We start from the raw sequence: 16555 nt of genomic DNA, 5'->3' as shown, positions 1-16555 counted from the left end.
CTATTCAAATTTTCAGAATTGGATTCCTACCCCGATATCAAAAAGTCAACTCCCTAGTCAAACTTCCAAACTTAAATTTCTATTTTAGCCGTTCCAAGCTTTATTTAACTATGGACCTTCAAATAATTTTTCGGACACGCTTCTAAGTCCATAATCACTATACGGAGCTATTGGAATCATCAAAATTCTATTCCGAGGTCGTTTTCACATAAGTCAAATTCCAGTCAACCTTTTCAACTTAAGCTTTCAACCTAGAGACTAAGTGTCTCATTTCATTCCGAAATATCTCTGGACCCGAACCGACTACTACGGAAAGTCACATAACAGTTATAAAGTACGGAATGCGCAGTAATAGGGGAGCAAGGCTACAACTTTTAAAGCGACTGGCCGGTCGTTACAATAGTTTTGAAAGCTTGTTCTTATTCAGGATTAGCTTTGATTGTTCTTCAACAGCCACTTGTATGGCCGTTTGATTCTTAATACTATAATAATATTTTTACTTTGTGTTCTAATTTTTTTAATCTCTTCACGCTCTTTTTATGGAATAAATTTATGTAACCTAAGGTTTTTTTTAACTTGAAAAATAACTTTACTCATATGATGAATTTAAAAAATAATTGAATTGGATTCTCTTGCTAAATAATTAATTAAAAGATTTAATTATTTGGTCTTAACACAAAAAAATAATTTATTTTATGTTAATTCAGATTCTTAATATTAGTTCATATCTCGTTTTTAAGATTTAATCTTCATTATAATTTTATCCATCATAAATATTCTTTTCAAAGAGTAAAAAGATCGATATGATATTCCACTTTTATATCTTTATGTTTGCAGAGTTATTAGTAGTATTTGACTATTACCAACTATTTTTCTTTCTCTTTCTCACACATTTATATTGTTAAATATTTTCTTAGTTGTTGTTTAATAATTGGGTATATTTTTCAATATTACACGAAAAATTAATTAAAAAATATATTATTTGAGTAGGAAAATAATTCAAATATAATATAAAAATATATTATGGGGATATGTTTTCTCAATTTTAACGCTTTATGTAGTCCATTTAATATTATTTTTATTTTCTCTTGGTATTGGATATTATGGAGTGGTAATGTACTGCCAATATGGAGGATTCTTATGAAATTGATTTTATTAAACCTTGCTACATATTTTTAATAAGAATTTAATAGACATAATTTTTTAATTTTAAAACATTAAATATTAAAAAATTAACATAGAAGGTCTTGTAGTAAAAGAAAACAGGTTATTTTAGTTATGTTCTTTCCCTATGTATTCTTCTATTCAATATTTTAGGACTATTTTGGTCTATCAATATTGTATTGGTACTTTTATAATAATATAGACTCTCTTTTTTCTAAATAAATTTGGACAGTATAATACATTCTCAAATTAAATTAGTAATAGCACATTATAATAAATTTTTAAATTAAATTAATAATAGAAATGTTTAAGAAGTATATCCTAAAAGTAATAGGATTGCATGACTAAAAATATGTCTCTATCCCGAAAGTAATTATACTAATAGGAAACCTAATGTGTTCATAAAGGTATTAGGTTTACATGCTAGCATGTAGTAATATGATTCCTAAAGGTAATCATGTAAGATTTCTAATTTGTCGTATTATATCCTAACACTAATAGGATTGCAATTGTCTAGAATTTCGGTTATGTTCTTTTATTGTGAGTTATTATACTTGATATTATAAGATTATTTTTGTAAACTCACATTTTATTCATACTTTTATAATAATAGATATATATTTATTTCTTCTTAGTATTTGTTTTTCATTTACCGTAAACAGTTTTTCTAGGCACAAGTCGTTCTTCCACTTTGAAGCTTCTGCAAACCTCTAACAGTTTTGGGGATGAACCCTGGCAAATCATTGACAAATAGAATTATCCTAATCACATTTGTTAAGTTTGACATGCCCCTAGAAATGACTTCGCCGGAGAACTCATCGCAAGATTATGAACTCTAACATCTTCTCAGGTAATGCTTGCAAACAAACACTAGATTTGTCTGACAAGCCTTCAAATGTCTACCATCGTGGATCTGGTTAACCCCAATGACCCACTTCATACCAAAGTTCCCCACTTTCCAACTCACACAGAAACAAATCAGTCAAATCCAACCCCCTTAGGTCCCAATCAGATTCTACAAAATCAATTAACACCCCAAACCCAGGGAGATCTGGACCATGGGCCACAAGATCTGCCGCAGAAAGGTGCAAAAAGGGATGACCTGTTAGTCTCAGAATAGATCCAAACGGGAGTTCCCTCTACTTCTAGTGCTTCTCAATTAGTATCTCAATAAGAACACTCATATGTAGATGCACTTCGAAAACCTTCAGAGACTCAAAGTCAAATACGACTCATACCGAGGCCATATGAGCTCGTTCAAGGAAAATCAGTTGTAGAATTCATAGAGGAAGAGGACGAGCTTCTCGCTGCTACCAAATGGACCATTATTGGTAAATTCCTCAGAACAAGACCTTCAATCGAATTCATTAGAGATGAGTTTGCAAGGATCTTTCCTGGAAGAGGAAAAATTCGTATTGGAGCTAAAGATATGCAGCACATGTTCATTGATTTCGACAACAGGGATGATCATATGGATGTATATGCTAGACCTTTCTTGCAATTTGGGGATCATATAATGAAAATTCATAAATGGACTAAGTTTAAAGCGGGTGTTGAAACAACCTTGGCCCATATCTGGATTAACCTTCTAGATTTACCTTGGCATTACTATGAATGGGCTGTTTTGTACATGATTTTAGAACTAGTGGGAATGCCTCTAATGGATAAGGCCACCTTCTCAAAGACAAGGCCTACTACTGCAAAATTTAGGGTTGAGATTGACCTTGCTAAGCCTATGATTAACGAGGTATTAGTTGAAATAAGGAAGAAGGATGGTAGCTTGGAAGCAATTGTGCAGAAAGTGAAATATTAGACCTTTCCTGCTTATTGCTTTTATTGTAAAGTTCGGGGTCATAGTGATGATAGATGCAGGGTCCAACATCCTGAATTGAGGAAGGGAGCAGCAACCTCAGATAAGCCTAAAAAAGGAGACGGAAACATATTTAGGGATTCAGGGTCTGGCCAGCAAATCCAACAAAAAAAAAGAACATACACCAATGCAGGTGGATACGCCAAAAGGCCAACTAGTGCCTCCAACTGTACCTCGAAACCCAATTGGTCAGGAGATTCGAGTTGTCAGTGTAGGAGAAGGCAGAGGAAAGTTTACTGGGGATGCCAGGAAGTTTCAAGAAGAAAAGGAAAAGACTTAAACAATAGAAGGAACGAAGCCTCCAATAATAGTGCAAAAGAATCTAACTTGATCCAAAATTCGAAATCGAATGGAGGATCTCAATATTTCAGAAGGACAAATGGTCAAAATGTCATTATTGTCAATCACAATGATAGTGGGTAGCAAATTAATATGGATGTTACAATCAATGGGAGCATGGTAACTGGACAAAAGCCTTCACAACCCCGAAAGACGACCAGACTAGACAAAGAAAGGACCTCTAGGAAAAAAGCAGTGAAGCCTTTATTCCAGGAGATTCAGAGAACTGTTGGGAAGGTGAAGCAAATGAAGGAGACTCTTCTCCCTGCCACAGAAGACCATTATCAAATTATGCAGGAATTTATGCTTCAAGTCAACCAGGAGGAGATGAGTGCGATTCAAAAGAAGAAGAAACGTTTTGCCACCACTATAGGCATCCCGGATGAGGTTACATTGATGGATAAGGAGGAAACTAACTACGAGATGGTAAGCCTAGGTAAAATATTTGGCTTGGATCCTGAGCTTTCAGCTAGGATTGCTGCAAGGAAGGCTAAGGAGAAGGAGAAGGAGAAGGAGAAGGAGAAGGAAGCCTTAGATGGTGAACCAACATTTCATGATGCTCTTAGTGTTCAATGTTTGGTTAACTCTCAGAATGATGACTATGAGCAACTCACTCAAAATGGTGAACATGCAGATCCTAGAGGGGGCAGCAACAATATCACTAATCCTTGTTCCAACAAAAGTGAGGAAGATATTCGATCTAACTGTCTAAACATGAACTTTAATGATGTTGATATGGAGGCTCTCTCAGAAGAATTGGAGAACTCTAAATCAGATGATGAACAACAAAGGCGGGGAAAGCAAATACTTGAAGATAGTAGTAATTGTGCCAACCAAGTGCGCAAAAGTGTTACCTATTTCAACAATCTATCTCCTAGAGGGGTAGTAAGCTCAAATGTTGGGAGAGTTGTAATGTTCCTGGAGGGAGGCAAAAGAAACAACAAATTGGAGATAAATGGCCTAATATGTGATGTTTCTCATGATTAGTACAATCTCATGGAATATTAGAGGTATAGTCTCCCAAGGAACTTGTTAAAGACTCAAAATTCTCATACAACAATACAAATTACCATTTGTAATTCTACAAGAGCCAATGGTGAATGCCAGGAAGATTGACAGATATAAAAGGATACCGGGATATCAATCTTGTTTTTCAAATTGTGCCAACAAGATTTGGATATTTTGGTCCTCTGACTATGTGATAGATATTCTGGAGGATAGAGAAAAACACGTTCTCTTGCGGATTTCTAACTCTGTAGGTACCCAACCCTTTTACATTTCTGCTATCTATGCAAAGTATGATGAGACTTTGAGATATCGCTTATGGGAAGAGCTTAGAGATTTAGCCAGTTGGGTTAATGGTCCATGGGGGGTGGTGGGTGACTTTAATGTTGTTTCATGTGAGGAGAAGAAAGGAGGAAGACCTTTCAGAGTTGAAGACAGTTTGGATTTTCTGGCTTGTTTGTCTGACTGTGGACTTCAGGATGCTGGATATTGTTGCTCTCAGTTCACCTGGAGTGACAACAGGGATCCCCCTAATACTATTTGGGAGAGGTTGGATAGGCTGGTCTACAATGCAGAATGGTTTGATTCATTTGGGAGCACAGTCGTCACCCATCTATCTAGGTCTTGCTCTGACCATGCTCCATTACTGATATCTGCGGCCAACACTGGCTCTGATTTTGTAAAGTATTTTTAACTTCTCAATATATGGGTAGAACATAAGGAGTACTTGGGGAAAATTCAACAAGCCTGGTCAGAAGAAGTTTTTGTTAATCCTTTGTACATTTTTCATCAGAAGCTTAAGAAAGTGTGCTCTACTCTCAGTGCTTGGTCCAGACAAGCTTTTGGTGATATATATGAAGAACCAAAGAGGCTTGAAGCTCTCATAAGAAGTTTGGAGGAGGAAATGATCTCTGATCCATCTCCTGAATGCAGAATGAATTTATCTAAAGCAATAGCGAAATTTACCATATTTTTGAAGCTGCGGGACTCAATTCTGAGGCAGAAGGTAAGAGTTAAATGGTTGACATATGGTGATGATAACACAACTTTCTTTCATGCTGTAATCAAGGATAGAAGGAAGAAATTAAACATCCAAAGGATCAGAGATGATAATGACAATCTTATGAAAGGTACGGAAGAGGTGGCAGGAGCAGTAGTCATATTCTTTCAACAACTATTTGGTGCTGAAATAACCATTGAAGATCTTATTGTGCTGGATGTGGTGAAGAGAACTGTTACTGAAGAGGATAATGCTTTCCTCACTGAAATACCACTGAAGAGGATAGTTCCCTCAAACCTTCTCAGACATTAGGCCTATTAGTTTGTGCAATGTGTCTAGCAAGATTATTGCTAAGCTCTTAAATGCTAGATTGAGTACCATGTTGCCTAGAATCATTTCACATAATCAGAGTGGATTTGTTAAAGGTAGATCCATAACTCAGAATATTTTGTTGGCTCAAGAGATTGTGAATGATATTGGAAAACCTGTTGAGGGGAGCAATGTGGTTATGAAATTAGACATGGCAAAAGCATATGATAGAGTATCATGGTCCTTTCTCTGCCTCATGCTGAGAAAATTGGGTTTTGCTGATAGTTGGATTGACATTATTCATAGATATATTTCAAACAATTGGTACACAATAACTGTGAATGGGAGTAGGCACGAATTTTTAAAATCCGGGAGAGGGCTCAGATAATGAGATCCTCTCTCCCCATCTCTTTTTGTTTTGAGTGTTGAATTGTTATCCCAATTATTGAATGAACTCCAGAAGCACCGAGGGTACAGAGGTTTCTACATGAGTAGTCATGGTCCACAAATCAACCATCTCGCCTTTGCCGATGATACTATTTTATTTTGCAATGGTGGGAAAGCTACTCTTCAGCTGATCCGAGCGACATTAGCAACATATGAACAAGTTTTTGGGCAGAAGATCAATAAATCTAAATGCATATTTCTCATTGGCTTCTTCTGCAACACAAAGATCCATTCGCAGGATTAAGGAAATAACAGAGATGAGACATGAACCCCTTCCTATCAATTACTTCGGTTGTCCTATATATTCTGGTAGAAAAAGTTTGTCTACCTTTGCAGGGATGGTTAGCAAGGTAATTAACAGGATCAAAGGATGGCATTTAAAGCTACTTTCTTCTGGAGGCAGGGCAGTTCTTATCAGGCATGTTCTATTGGCCTTGAATGTCCATACATTGGCTGCAGTCCATCCAACTAAGGGTACTATCGCTACAATTGAGAGGTACTTAGCTAGATTCTTTTGGTCTGGGCAAGAGACTAGCGACAGATACCATTGGTCTGCATGGTCCAAACTTTGTTTTCCGTATGAAGAGGGAGGGGCTAATTTTAGAAAGTTGGGGGATGTCTGCAAAGCCTTCACAGCAAAGCAATGGTGGAGATTGAGAACTACAAACTCCTTATGGTCCCAATTTGTCAAAGCCAAATATTGTAGAATCTATCATCCACTGATTAGTCAATGGATAGCTGTCAAATCCCATAATTGGCAGGCTATGTGAAAATTGAAATATGAAGTAGAGCAGAACATCTTATGGAGAGTTGGGAGATGTAATAGCAGCTTTTGGTATGATAATTTGACCAATTTTGGTCCTTTGTCTTCCAGCTTAGGCGAAGATGTCGGGTATGATAATACCAAGGTTAATGAAGTATATAGGGATGGAGTATGGGACTGGTCTTGCTTACATATTCCACCTCCTGAAGTTGTTAAGACTTTGGTAGTCTCTGTTCACATCACAATTGGCCAAGAAGAGGATGATACTCCAATCTGGACAATTACTACTTCAGGAAAATTCAGTGTGGCCTCTGCTTGGAATGCATTAAGACAAAGAAAGGATCCTACTCCGTTTGACTCTAAGTTATGGCATAAAGATGTCCCATTTAAGATGTATTTCTTGGCTGAGAGAGCTGTCCATGGAAAAATCGTAACAGATGAAAGTATCACGAGGTTTGGGATTTCCTTAGCCTCTGAATGTTGTTGTTGCCCTTCTCCCAGAATGATCCCAGGCGAGGAAATGTGTGAACACTTATTTTGTCATGGGCAGTTTGCACAACAAGTGTGGGCAATTTTTGCTGGAATGGTTGGAATAGCTCATATGAACATCCCCTTAAGAACTCTGTTTGCTAACTATTGGAATCATAAATACATAAACTCTGTTGCTGCATTTGTTTTCCAGATTATGCCTCCTATTGTTGTATGGGAGTTGTGGAGGTCAAGGTGTTGTAGTAAATACGAAATGGAGAGGCCATCAGTGGCAAGATCCAAATGCCTTATCACTTTTGACATTGCTCAATTAGTTAACTCTCATTTTGGGAAACTAACTATTAACAATAATTGGGAAGATATATGTAAACTCTTTGACTACTCTCTGGTTGAAAGGTGCATAACTGAGGTTAAGTGGCTTAAACCACCTTTGCTCTTTGTTAAGTTAAACAGTGATGATAGTTGTGTTAATGGGAATTGTGGAGGTGGCGGCGTGGTTAGAGACAGTTGTGGTAAAATGCTTATGGCTTATGCTATACCAATAGGCCAAGGAACAAGTAACTTAGCAGAAGCAGAGGCCCTTCTTTTTGGCCTAAAATGGTGCGTTCAACAAGGATATGGACTGATTATTTGTGAATCTGATTCCTTTCTACTTCACAACTACATTCAAGGCATGTGTTCCACACCATGGAGAATCAACAATGTCATTATGAAGGTAAAAACGCTGGTTGAATAAAAGGGTCTAATCATTAGACATTGTTTTAGAGAAGCAAATCAAGTTGCGGACAAGATGGCTTCTCTAAGTCACCAATTAGAGGAAGTGTATATTTTCACATATTTTGATACATTGCCGCGGTAGGTCAAAGGGCTTCTAAATGTAGATAGATGGCAAATTTCAGCATTCCGAGTCAAGAAGAGAAGACCAAGTACCATAGTGTATGAACCACCATGAGTTCTTAACTTCATTACCAATTGACATGTTGGTGTGGAGATAATCCCATCAATTCTGGACTTATTGTATGAATTTGCTGTGTCAAATTCTCAATCCATATAGAAGGCCAGGCTATAACCTCATTCTTCAAATTGTATCTTTTGCATTGGAATGGTAATAAAATCGTGACTTGGAGTTAGAAAAAAAAAGGTAGGCACAAGTCATCGGGACAAAGACAGTTTTTCTTCTTTGTTGCTGTATCTTGCAGTTCATGGTTTACCTACGCACTTATTGGTAGAGACTTATTCGTAGAATAGAAGTAATCTCCCTCTTTTTCCGGCTTTAATCCCCGTTCTTTTATTCTATAAATGAAATGGATCAATTACGTATTTTCCCCCCTAAATTATTGTAGTAAGATGACAACTTCAATGAGGGGAATGGATACCCTCTAAACTGCAGCTTTCTCGGGCGGATTTAGTCAAACCAATAGCCTATTTGGCCAAACCTTTTGAAGGAAAAAAATGTGTTTTTGATTAGAAGCAGAAGCATTTTCTGAGAAGCAGAAAAAAGTAGTTTCTCCCCAGAAGTATTTTTTTGAAACACTTATGAGAAAAATACACTTAGAAGCACTTTTTAAAAGTTTGGTCAAACACTAATTGATGCTCAAAAGTGCTTTTCGAATTAATTAGCCAAACACAAACTAATTTTCACCAAAAGTACTTTTGAAAAATCACTTCTCAAAATAAGTAGATTTTAAAAGCTCGACCAAACAGGCTACAAATCTGGCACCAGAGATTGCAATAGTGGTAGCAATGTATAAGAGAAATAGTAACTCTAATAGCAGCAGCAGCAGTAGTAGTAATTGTAGTAGATCTGTAGATGTATATCAATGAGTTTCTTGCTTAAACAGTTTATGATGTACCTAACTGACTTGGACTTTGATCAACCGATATGTGTTTCAACAGTTTGATTAAAATTAATGACATTGAACAAGATGATATTATATCAAATTAATGTAAAGATCCTCTGTCACTTCATTGGTTGGACAGAGGCATCAAATGTATTGAATCCTTTATTGCCAGATATATTTCATATATACATATATATATATTGAAGTCTCATTTATGCTTGCTGCATTTTGTTTTCCATTATCATGAATCTGGAACTTCTCAAATTTAAGTTCCTTAAAGTAAACATATGGGAAAGAACAAAACAGAAAAAAGATAGATCATTAATGTTGTTTGCAATATGGAGACTCACAGCAAGGCCAACAGCTCCCAGTCAAAATGTAGCCACACTTGACCTTTTTGCTGGTTTAGCTACACTCAAAGTTGCACCAAGGCGAAGAACGGATTAGCAATATCATCGTTTCTCCTCGAGATTCCACAACCGAGGATACAAACACCGACTTTGTCAAAAGAAGAAAGGAGGGTTGATTTTCGCAACACAGTCAACAAAATGGTATATGGGGCTATCCGTTGACGGAGAACCTTGGTTGTCCAACACGAATCATTACTTCCCTGTCATTGTTAATCCGTAAGAGGCTGTACATATTGCTTTTTCTGATTTGCAGTGAGCACATGAATAACATGGTCTCCGAGAGCAAGCTCTGTTACTCCCTCTCCACAATCCTAAGTATCCATACAAAACCAATAAAACAACAAAATCTATTTAGTAACCTTTTTAGTTTTAGAGACGATCAATGAATCAATCAATTGAAATAACATAAACTGATGCTTCATGTCGAAGAATGTGAGGAAAGACTGATTTTTGCTCCTACAATTTCCGAAGGAGTTGAGAGAAAAAATCAGCCTAGATTGTGGTATTTGCTGGAAAGTAGGAGAGTGTTTTAGTTTGTAACCAGTTTTTTATTACCTTTGCTTCCCAGAAATAGATATCAGTATAGCGGAGGGAAGTGTAGAGGATCTCAAGACGAACTTCCATTTTTTTTTGGAGGTGCCATCTCCACTTCCTTGATCAGTAACGGCTTTCCTGGCCCCCATGCAATAGCAGCTGTAAAAACACATCATCATTAGCTCAACATTACTACCAAAATTCTCAAAAAGAAAATGAGGAAAAAAAAAAGGAAACCAAGAAAGTTTACATTATGTATAAGAAATCGAGTGAAGCAAATGTCATACCTTTGCAACGAATGACTTGCCCCACAATGCTTGACATTTGTTTTCTTGATCTCCTTTACTGATCACTAAAATACGAAAACTTTATGTTGAGTAGAAGTTTGGTTGTTTTCTGAATACTGAGTTGGATTTTCTTGAGTTGTGCTTAGTAGATAAGTAACATTTATGAAGATAAAATGATAACTCTGGTTTTTTTTCCAAGTTTTGTGTGCGTATGTAGCAATTTTAAGTCCATAAAGTGTTGTGTTGATGAGCTTAACGAGGAGATGTACACGTACAAATGCACATTGATCGAAGATGTTGCCTTGTTTAACAACCTTGAGAAAACAAATAAGACGTGAAGTTTGAGCAGTCAGCTGATGGCGGTTCAATCTCTAATGTAGGAGACTTCAAGCTCAAGGAAGAGGAAATCAAGGCAGGAATGGAGAAGGTCTTGGCTATAAACAAAGCCGTTGAAGACTATCTCCTACTAAAACCTGATGCCTATGCTTAAGATTGTTTTGTTCTAAGAAAGGCTTATCTTGTCATTATCTTGTAGTTATCAAATTTGTTCATCTTGTATGTTTCGCCGCAGTTGTCTCTGCTTTGTCAATTTGTATCTCGTCCGAAAAAGGTACTATTGCCAGCTGCTCATCATTTACTCAGGACAATAAGCAACTTTATGACTTGGTGAATTTCAGCAGGTGGATAAGTGGTATCAAAAGCGAAAAGCGCAAAAAAGCTCTAAGGTTTGTTGGGGCTTTAGGCGCAAAGCGCAAATAAAGTGTGGGCTTCAATGAAAAAAGACGCAAATGGAGAAAAACTACAAATATGTATGTGTAATCCCTATAAGCATGAATACCAAATATATGGACAAAGAAATTAAAGAAAATTTATGATGAAGTGAAATATCAATTGTTTAGTATTACCTCTTCAGGATTACGATCATTGACAAGGAAAAGTATACCTTAGAGCCTTGACAACAACACCTGGAGCGCACGGTTAGCGAGGTGAAGAGCTCAACATATTTTGAGCCTCGCTTCAGGGCTTAAGTGTACTTTAAGCACGCCTTTGATAACACTGAGGTGGATGAATTTCAATTAAGCTAAAACTAAGTTCAATTGCAGATATGAAACCAACTTCAAAGAGGAAGGAGAATTTCTACAAGGACTTGCCACTTGCCAGCTAGCTGCTTCTGATAATAGCAACACTACAAGTGCCAATTAGCAAACTAATGAGCTGATGGACAAAGACAATCTGATGATTCTAAATTTGAAGTCTAATGTTGAGTTAAGCAGCCAGGGCAGGGGTTATATATACAAGTGAATCAAAATTGGATCTACTCAAACAACCTAAGGAGCAGCCCAGTGCACTAACGTCTCGCTATGCGGGGTGTCTGGAGAAGGGCCGGACCACAAGGGTCTATTGTACGCAGCCTTACCCTGCATTTCTACAAGAGGCAGTTTCCACGGCTTGAACCCGTGACCTCCTGGTCATATGGCAGCAACTTTACCCGTTACGCCAAGGCTCCCCTTGATTTTTCAAGTTTGAAAAGTCACTAATTTCAGGTCAAGGCACCATCTTATAGAAACTAATGTTGTTAATTCAAAATAAAATCTATGTTTACAGAACATCTGACGAAGCCTAATTTTTCTTCCCAGTAGGCATGACTCCTAGTTGATCAATCAAAACAAACTTAGCAATCTGTAGTGGTGTTACAATAAAAGAAAATGTGGATTTTTGCTAGCTGCATAATAGCTAAGTACTCCATCTACTCTGCTTGTGTTTTCGCTGCAGTTGTCTAAGCAGTTTTCAAATTCAAAAACATCCTCGTTAGCATGACAACATGGAGAAATTAGAGAAAGCAAGCATCTAATTTAATTAAAAAAAAGAAGGAACAAGAAAAAACTAAAACAATACCATGTTCAGTAGAGGAGCTTGTGCTTGAAGTCGTAGCTGCCGGCTATGGTGCTTACTGATCCAAACCTGTATCGAACATATTGTTTGTACATTAGATGCACGTTGATATTCAAAAACAACACGTAGGAGTTTGTTTCTACTTACGTCCATAATGAGGTTAAGACGGTTGCATCCTTCAATCTCTTCGATGTCTTCCTTAAGTTTCACAGCTGAAGGCTGCAGAGTTTGTGGCCTGCGCCCAATCAACTTAATCCGTTTCAATGTTTCAATATCTGCAAAGCTAGGGGGAATCTCCTCAAGATTGTGACACATTCTTATAACAAGCGTTTCAAGCTTAGGAAAAGATTCCTCTGGGTCATCCAACCTTGAGATACCTAACAACACCAGTTTCAACAACTTAAGTTTATTGAACTTGATATCTTTGAGGCTCCACTCTTCCGACTTAGTTCCCCAATCCTGTAATTGGAGATACTCTAGATTTGGTAGTCCCGCAATCAAGGGAGCTGCGCTTACTATATGAGGCCCTTCAAGTTTCAACTTCTTTAGGTTTGAAGGAAAATGTAACTCAGGTATACTAAATCTCCTACCCTCAAAGAAAAGGTCAAGTAATTGCAGCTGAGTAAGACTCTCTAGTTTGGGACTGAAAGTACAAATCTCTTTGGGAAGTTCACTGCTAGAGATAGTGAGCCAAAGTTTTTGAACGTTAGGACACCTCCGTAATAAGACATCCATGCATTCACCATCGTTAATTGGATAACGAACATGCCTTAATATCCTCAAATTTTCCAATTTAGAGGATTCTTCAAAGATCCCTTGCTTATTGTTTTCCAAATCAAAAACAACACCACCAATATAAACATGCCTTAATTTTTCCATTTTCCAAAAAATCGGAGGTAACACTACCCTCTTGGAAGCAAGAACAATTAAAGTTTCAAGATGGCGTAGATGTGATTCCGGATGGAAATCAAATTGATCTGTCCTAACTGCGAGGTACTTTAGACAAATTAGTGGATGCAGTGTAGCTGACGACAAAGGAACCACTTCTTGAGAACTCAAATCCAACACCTTAAGAAATCCCAATTTACTAATATGAGGGATGGGGTTCCATACTGAATATTCCCCTCCATCATTTGTTATCAGTGACCTTAAATGTTGATGGAAAGGCTCCGCTGTGAGCAATTCAATCTTGGAAAGCTCTTTAGTTAATTTGATGCTCAGTCGAGTTTCCTTCCAACCGGAAGGTTGAAAGTCGCTATAATTCCCCTTCACTGCAAACATAAATTTTTCTTCTCTGCTTTTCTCCAAGCAAAAGTGAAGTACGACATCATGAACCTGGCAGTATTTGACTTTACCGTTGTATTTTCTGCTCTCAACTATCACCACATTACTGCTAATGAGATCCATCAAGTAACCTTCAGCTGCCTCTTCCATTAATCTCTCCGACTCAATGTTCTGCATGAAGCCTTCCGCTATCCATAAACTTATCAATTTAGAAACTGGAATTCTCGCGTCCTCAGGAAACATCCCCATATAAAGGAGGCAAGGTTTTAAAGAATCGGGTAAATTATCATAACTTAACTGCATAGTCGAAAGACTATATCCTTCAGCCTCACCTAGATACGAAAGTAGAGCATTTTTAACCTCATGCCACCAAGATTCTTCCATTTTCTTCCTTTTGATTATTCCAGCTACCAAGATAATCACTAGAGGCAGTCCTTTGCATCTTTTTGCAACTGCTAGGCTGACATCTTGTAGTTCATGTGGGCAAGCTTCCTTTTGAAACACTTTTTTCTGCAACAACTTTAGACTCTCATCGCGTGTGAGGAATGGGAGAGAATAAGGATCGGTATCGTGCTTGACCTGCTTGCCTACTTCCTCAAGTCGTGTTGTTACTATTATTCTACTTCCTGTGTCACCATTTGGGAAAGATAATCTTAAATCTTCCCACGCTTTAATATCCCACATATCATCCAAGACAATCAGATATCTCCTGCCAATTAATCTTTTCCTCAACATGTCAGCAAGTTCGCCAACCTCATCTACCTTGCCCTTGGAACCGGTAACTTGATTGAAAATCTCTTGTAATAACTCTTGTCGATTATATGTTTGGGAAATGATGCACCATGCTCGAACATCAAAATGGTAAACAATGTTATCATTGTTATACAACTTTCTAGCAAAAGTTGTTTTACCTTGTCCAGCCATCCCAACAATTGGGATGACGTCTAGCTCCTTTTTTCCTTCATTCAGACACTTAATAATTCTTTCAGCGTCATTCTCAAAACCAACTATCTCCTCATCATTCATAGGGTCGCTATGTCGATTTTGCAGATGTTTAGATGGCTCAGCCACCAAGCAGGGTCTAAATCTCCAAACTCTTGTCAGACATCTTCCGTAGATAAAGTAGAAAACACCTGCAAGTTCACTAAACTCTTGTCATATTAATTTTGACTAAGAAGTATTTCCTTTGTTCCAGTTTATGTGAACCTATTTTCTTTTTAATCCGTTTAAAAAAGAATGATCTTTTTTCTAAATTTGAAAATAGTTCAACTTCGACTTCCTTAATGAAAAATATTCATAGTCACACAAATGTTATAACATATCTGAAAGTTGGAACCACAAGTTTCAAAGCCTTATAGCAACACAAATATTATGACATATTTAAGACCGTGAATTCCTAAAGTCTTCCTTTTTTTTTTATTAAACTTTGTATTCAATCAAATAAGTTCACATAAATTGAAACGACGGGACTAGTTTTTATTCATGTCTAGCAATACTACTATGAGACTATAAAGCTTCTGAAAGATTATACACATTCGTCACATTTATGAAAAAGTGATTCTAGTTTCAAATATTTGCTATAAGTGACTCTTTTAAAATTATTGCTAATGACACATATTTTAAAAGCCTCAAAAACCATTATTTACACAATGCCCCTACCTCCTTTCCCCACTCCCCCGAACTCCTTTCAACCCCCCTCCCCCCCTCCCCCCCCCCCCCCCAAAAAAAAGGGCAAAATATATTCATGTACTATGAGAAAAGGTTTAAATATACCCTTTGTTATACTTTGAGTCCAAATATACCTCTGTCGTAATACTATTGGTTAAAATATACCCTTCTTTTGTTAAGTTTGTCCAAGGTGGAGCTAGGGTGTACTATGAGAAAATGTTTAAATATACCCTTTGTTATACTTTGGGTCCAATGTTCTCTGGCTAGTCTGATATATATCAAATTGAAGGAAAAAAATCATTTTCAAAACTAAGACATTTTATAGTAATTGTTATCAAGGTAGGAAAAAAGCAAAAGGGATTCATGTAGTTGTTACAAGCAATTGAAGAACTTACAGATATCAAGTGAAACCAACTTAGAGATTTGAGAAAGAAGTCTGCTCAAGTGTAACAATCAATCATCCTGCTTTTATCTTCTTTCACCTGTTTTTTTGTATCTTCAATATCTGATCTAATCCTAAAAATGAGCGAAAAAGATAATAATTAAACTTTACAATTATAATTAAAAGCTTAAAATATATATATTTATGGTGATAAAAGAATAATTTATAAAGGTGGTAGAAATGATCGGGTCAACCAAATTATCAAGGACTTGTCTAATTAGCAAAGATTAACATCACCATATAACATTGAAAATTTTCTAAGAACCTTAGAAACAATGAAAATTAATTATGGAACAGCAAATTAAAAGTTACCTCGATGATCATGAATAGAATTTGCCACAAGGTGCTCTGAGATGATAATTGAAGAGATCAAACCATAATTCGAGTTTTTAATGACACAAACAGACTGAAAGGAGCTCTGAATTATTGCGTTATTGATTAATTAATGGTAGTTAAATAGCAATTATTGCTTAATTAATTAATGGAGTAGTGGTTGTTGTAACAGCCGCTTGACTTTCATTTTTATTGGTTGTTTTAGTGGAAGACGACGTCTAGAAATTCGTCCAAAATCGACTGCGGCCAACTGACCGACTTCGGTCGGTTAAAAAATCAAAAAACTGACCGACTTCGGTTGGTTTGTTAAAATATTATTTTTTAATTTTTGGTTACGAAACGGACCGACTTCGGTCGGTTTGTTTTTGGCGCAAAAATATGGGAAACTATTTTAGCATCCCACGAAATTTATTTTTTAAGAAACCGACAGAAATTGGTCGGTGTTTCATATAAAATAAATTAAAATTATTATTCAAA

The 16555-nt window shown here is 36.7% G+C and overlaps 2 protein-coding genes and 1 pseudogene across 9 annotated transcripts in view; all 3 read right to left on the bottom strand.

Moving 5' to 3' along the window:
- Window positions 1–16555, bottom strand: part of LOC104086216 (putative late blight resistance protein homolog R1A-3) — a 59966-nt gene that overhangs the window by 30269 nt on the left and 13142 nt on the right. The gene's annotated exons all lie outside the window — the stretch shown is intronic.
- Window positions 1–16555, bottom strand: part of LOC104099122 (putative late blight resistance protein homolog R1A-3) — a 54736-nt pseudogene that overhangs the window by 33369 nt on the left and 4812 nt on the right.
- Window positions 9422–16555, bottom strand: part of LOC104086214 (putative late blight resistance protein homolog R1B-16) — a 31308-nt gene continuing 24174 nt past the window's right edge. Inside the window, exons 1-8 of one of the 8 annotated variants that reach the window (XM_070186049.1) lie at window positions 16058–16224; window positions 15755–15819; window positions 12499–14768; window positions 12355–12420; window positions 11402–11644; window positions 10459–10523; window positions 10193–10330; window positions 9422–9948 (exon numbers count right to left, since the gene is read on the bottom strand). In XM_070186049.1, coding sequence (XP_070042150.1) covers window positions 11576–11644; window positions 12355–12420; window positions 12499–14768; window positions 15755–15764 — 2415 coding nt within the window. In that variant the 5' untranslated portion in view covers window positions 15765–15819; window positions 16058–16224 and the 3' untranslated portion in view covers window positions 9422–9948; window positions 10193–10330; window positions 10459–10523; window positions 11402–11575. Of the gene's footprint in view, window positions 9949–10192; window positions 10331–10458; window positions 12236–12354; window positions 12421–12498; window positions 14780–15698; window positions 15820–16057; window positions 16225–16555 lie in introns of those variants that run through there. The other 7 variants (XM_070186048.1, XM_070186053.1, XM_070186050.1 and 4 more) reach the window with 7 other exon arrangements.

The sequence above is a fragment of the Nicotiana tomentosiformis genome, chromosome 9 (assembly GCF_000390325.3).
Source record: "Nicotiana tomentosiformis chromosome 9, ASM39032v3, whole genome shotgun sequence".
In the NCBI taxonomy this organism is placed as follows: Eukaryota; Viridiplantae; Streptophyta; class Magnoliopsida; order Solanales; family Solanaceae; genus Nicotiana; species Nicotiana tomentosiformis.
Note: the sequence above shows the minus strand (reverse complement) of the source record. Positions and strands in the feature narration are given on the sequence as shown.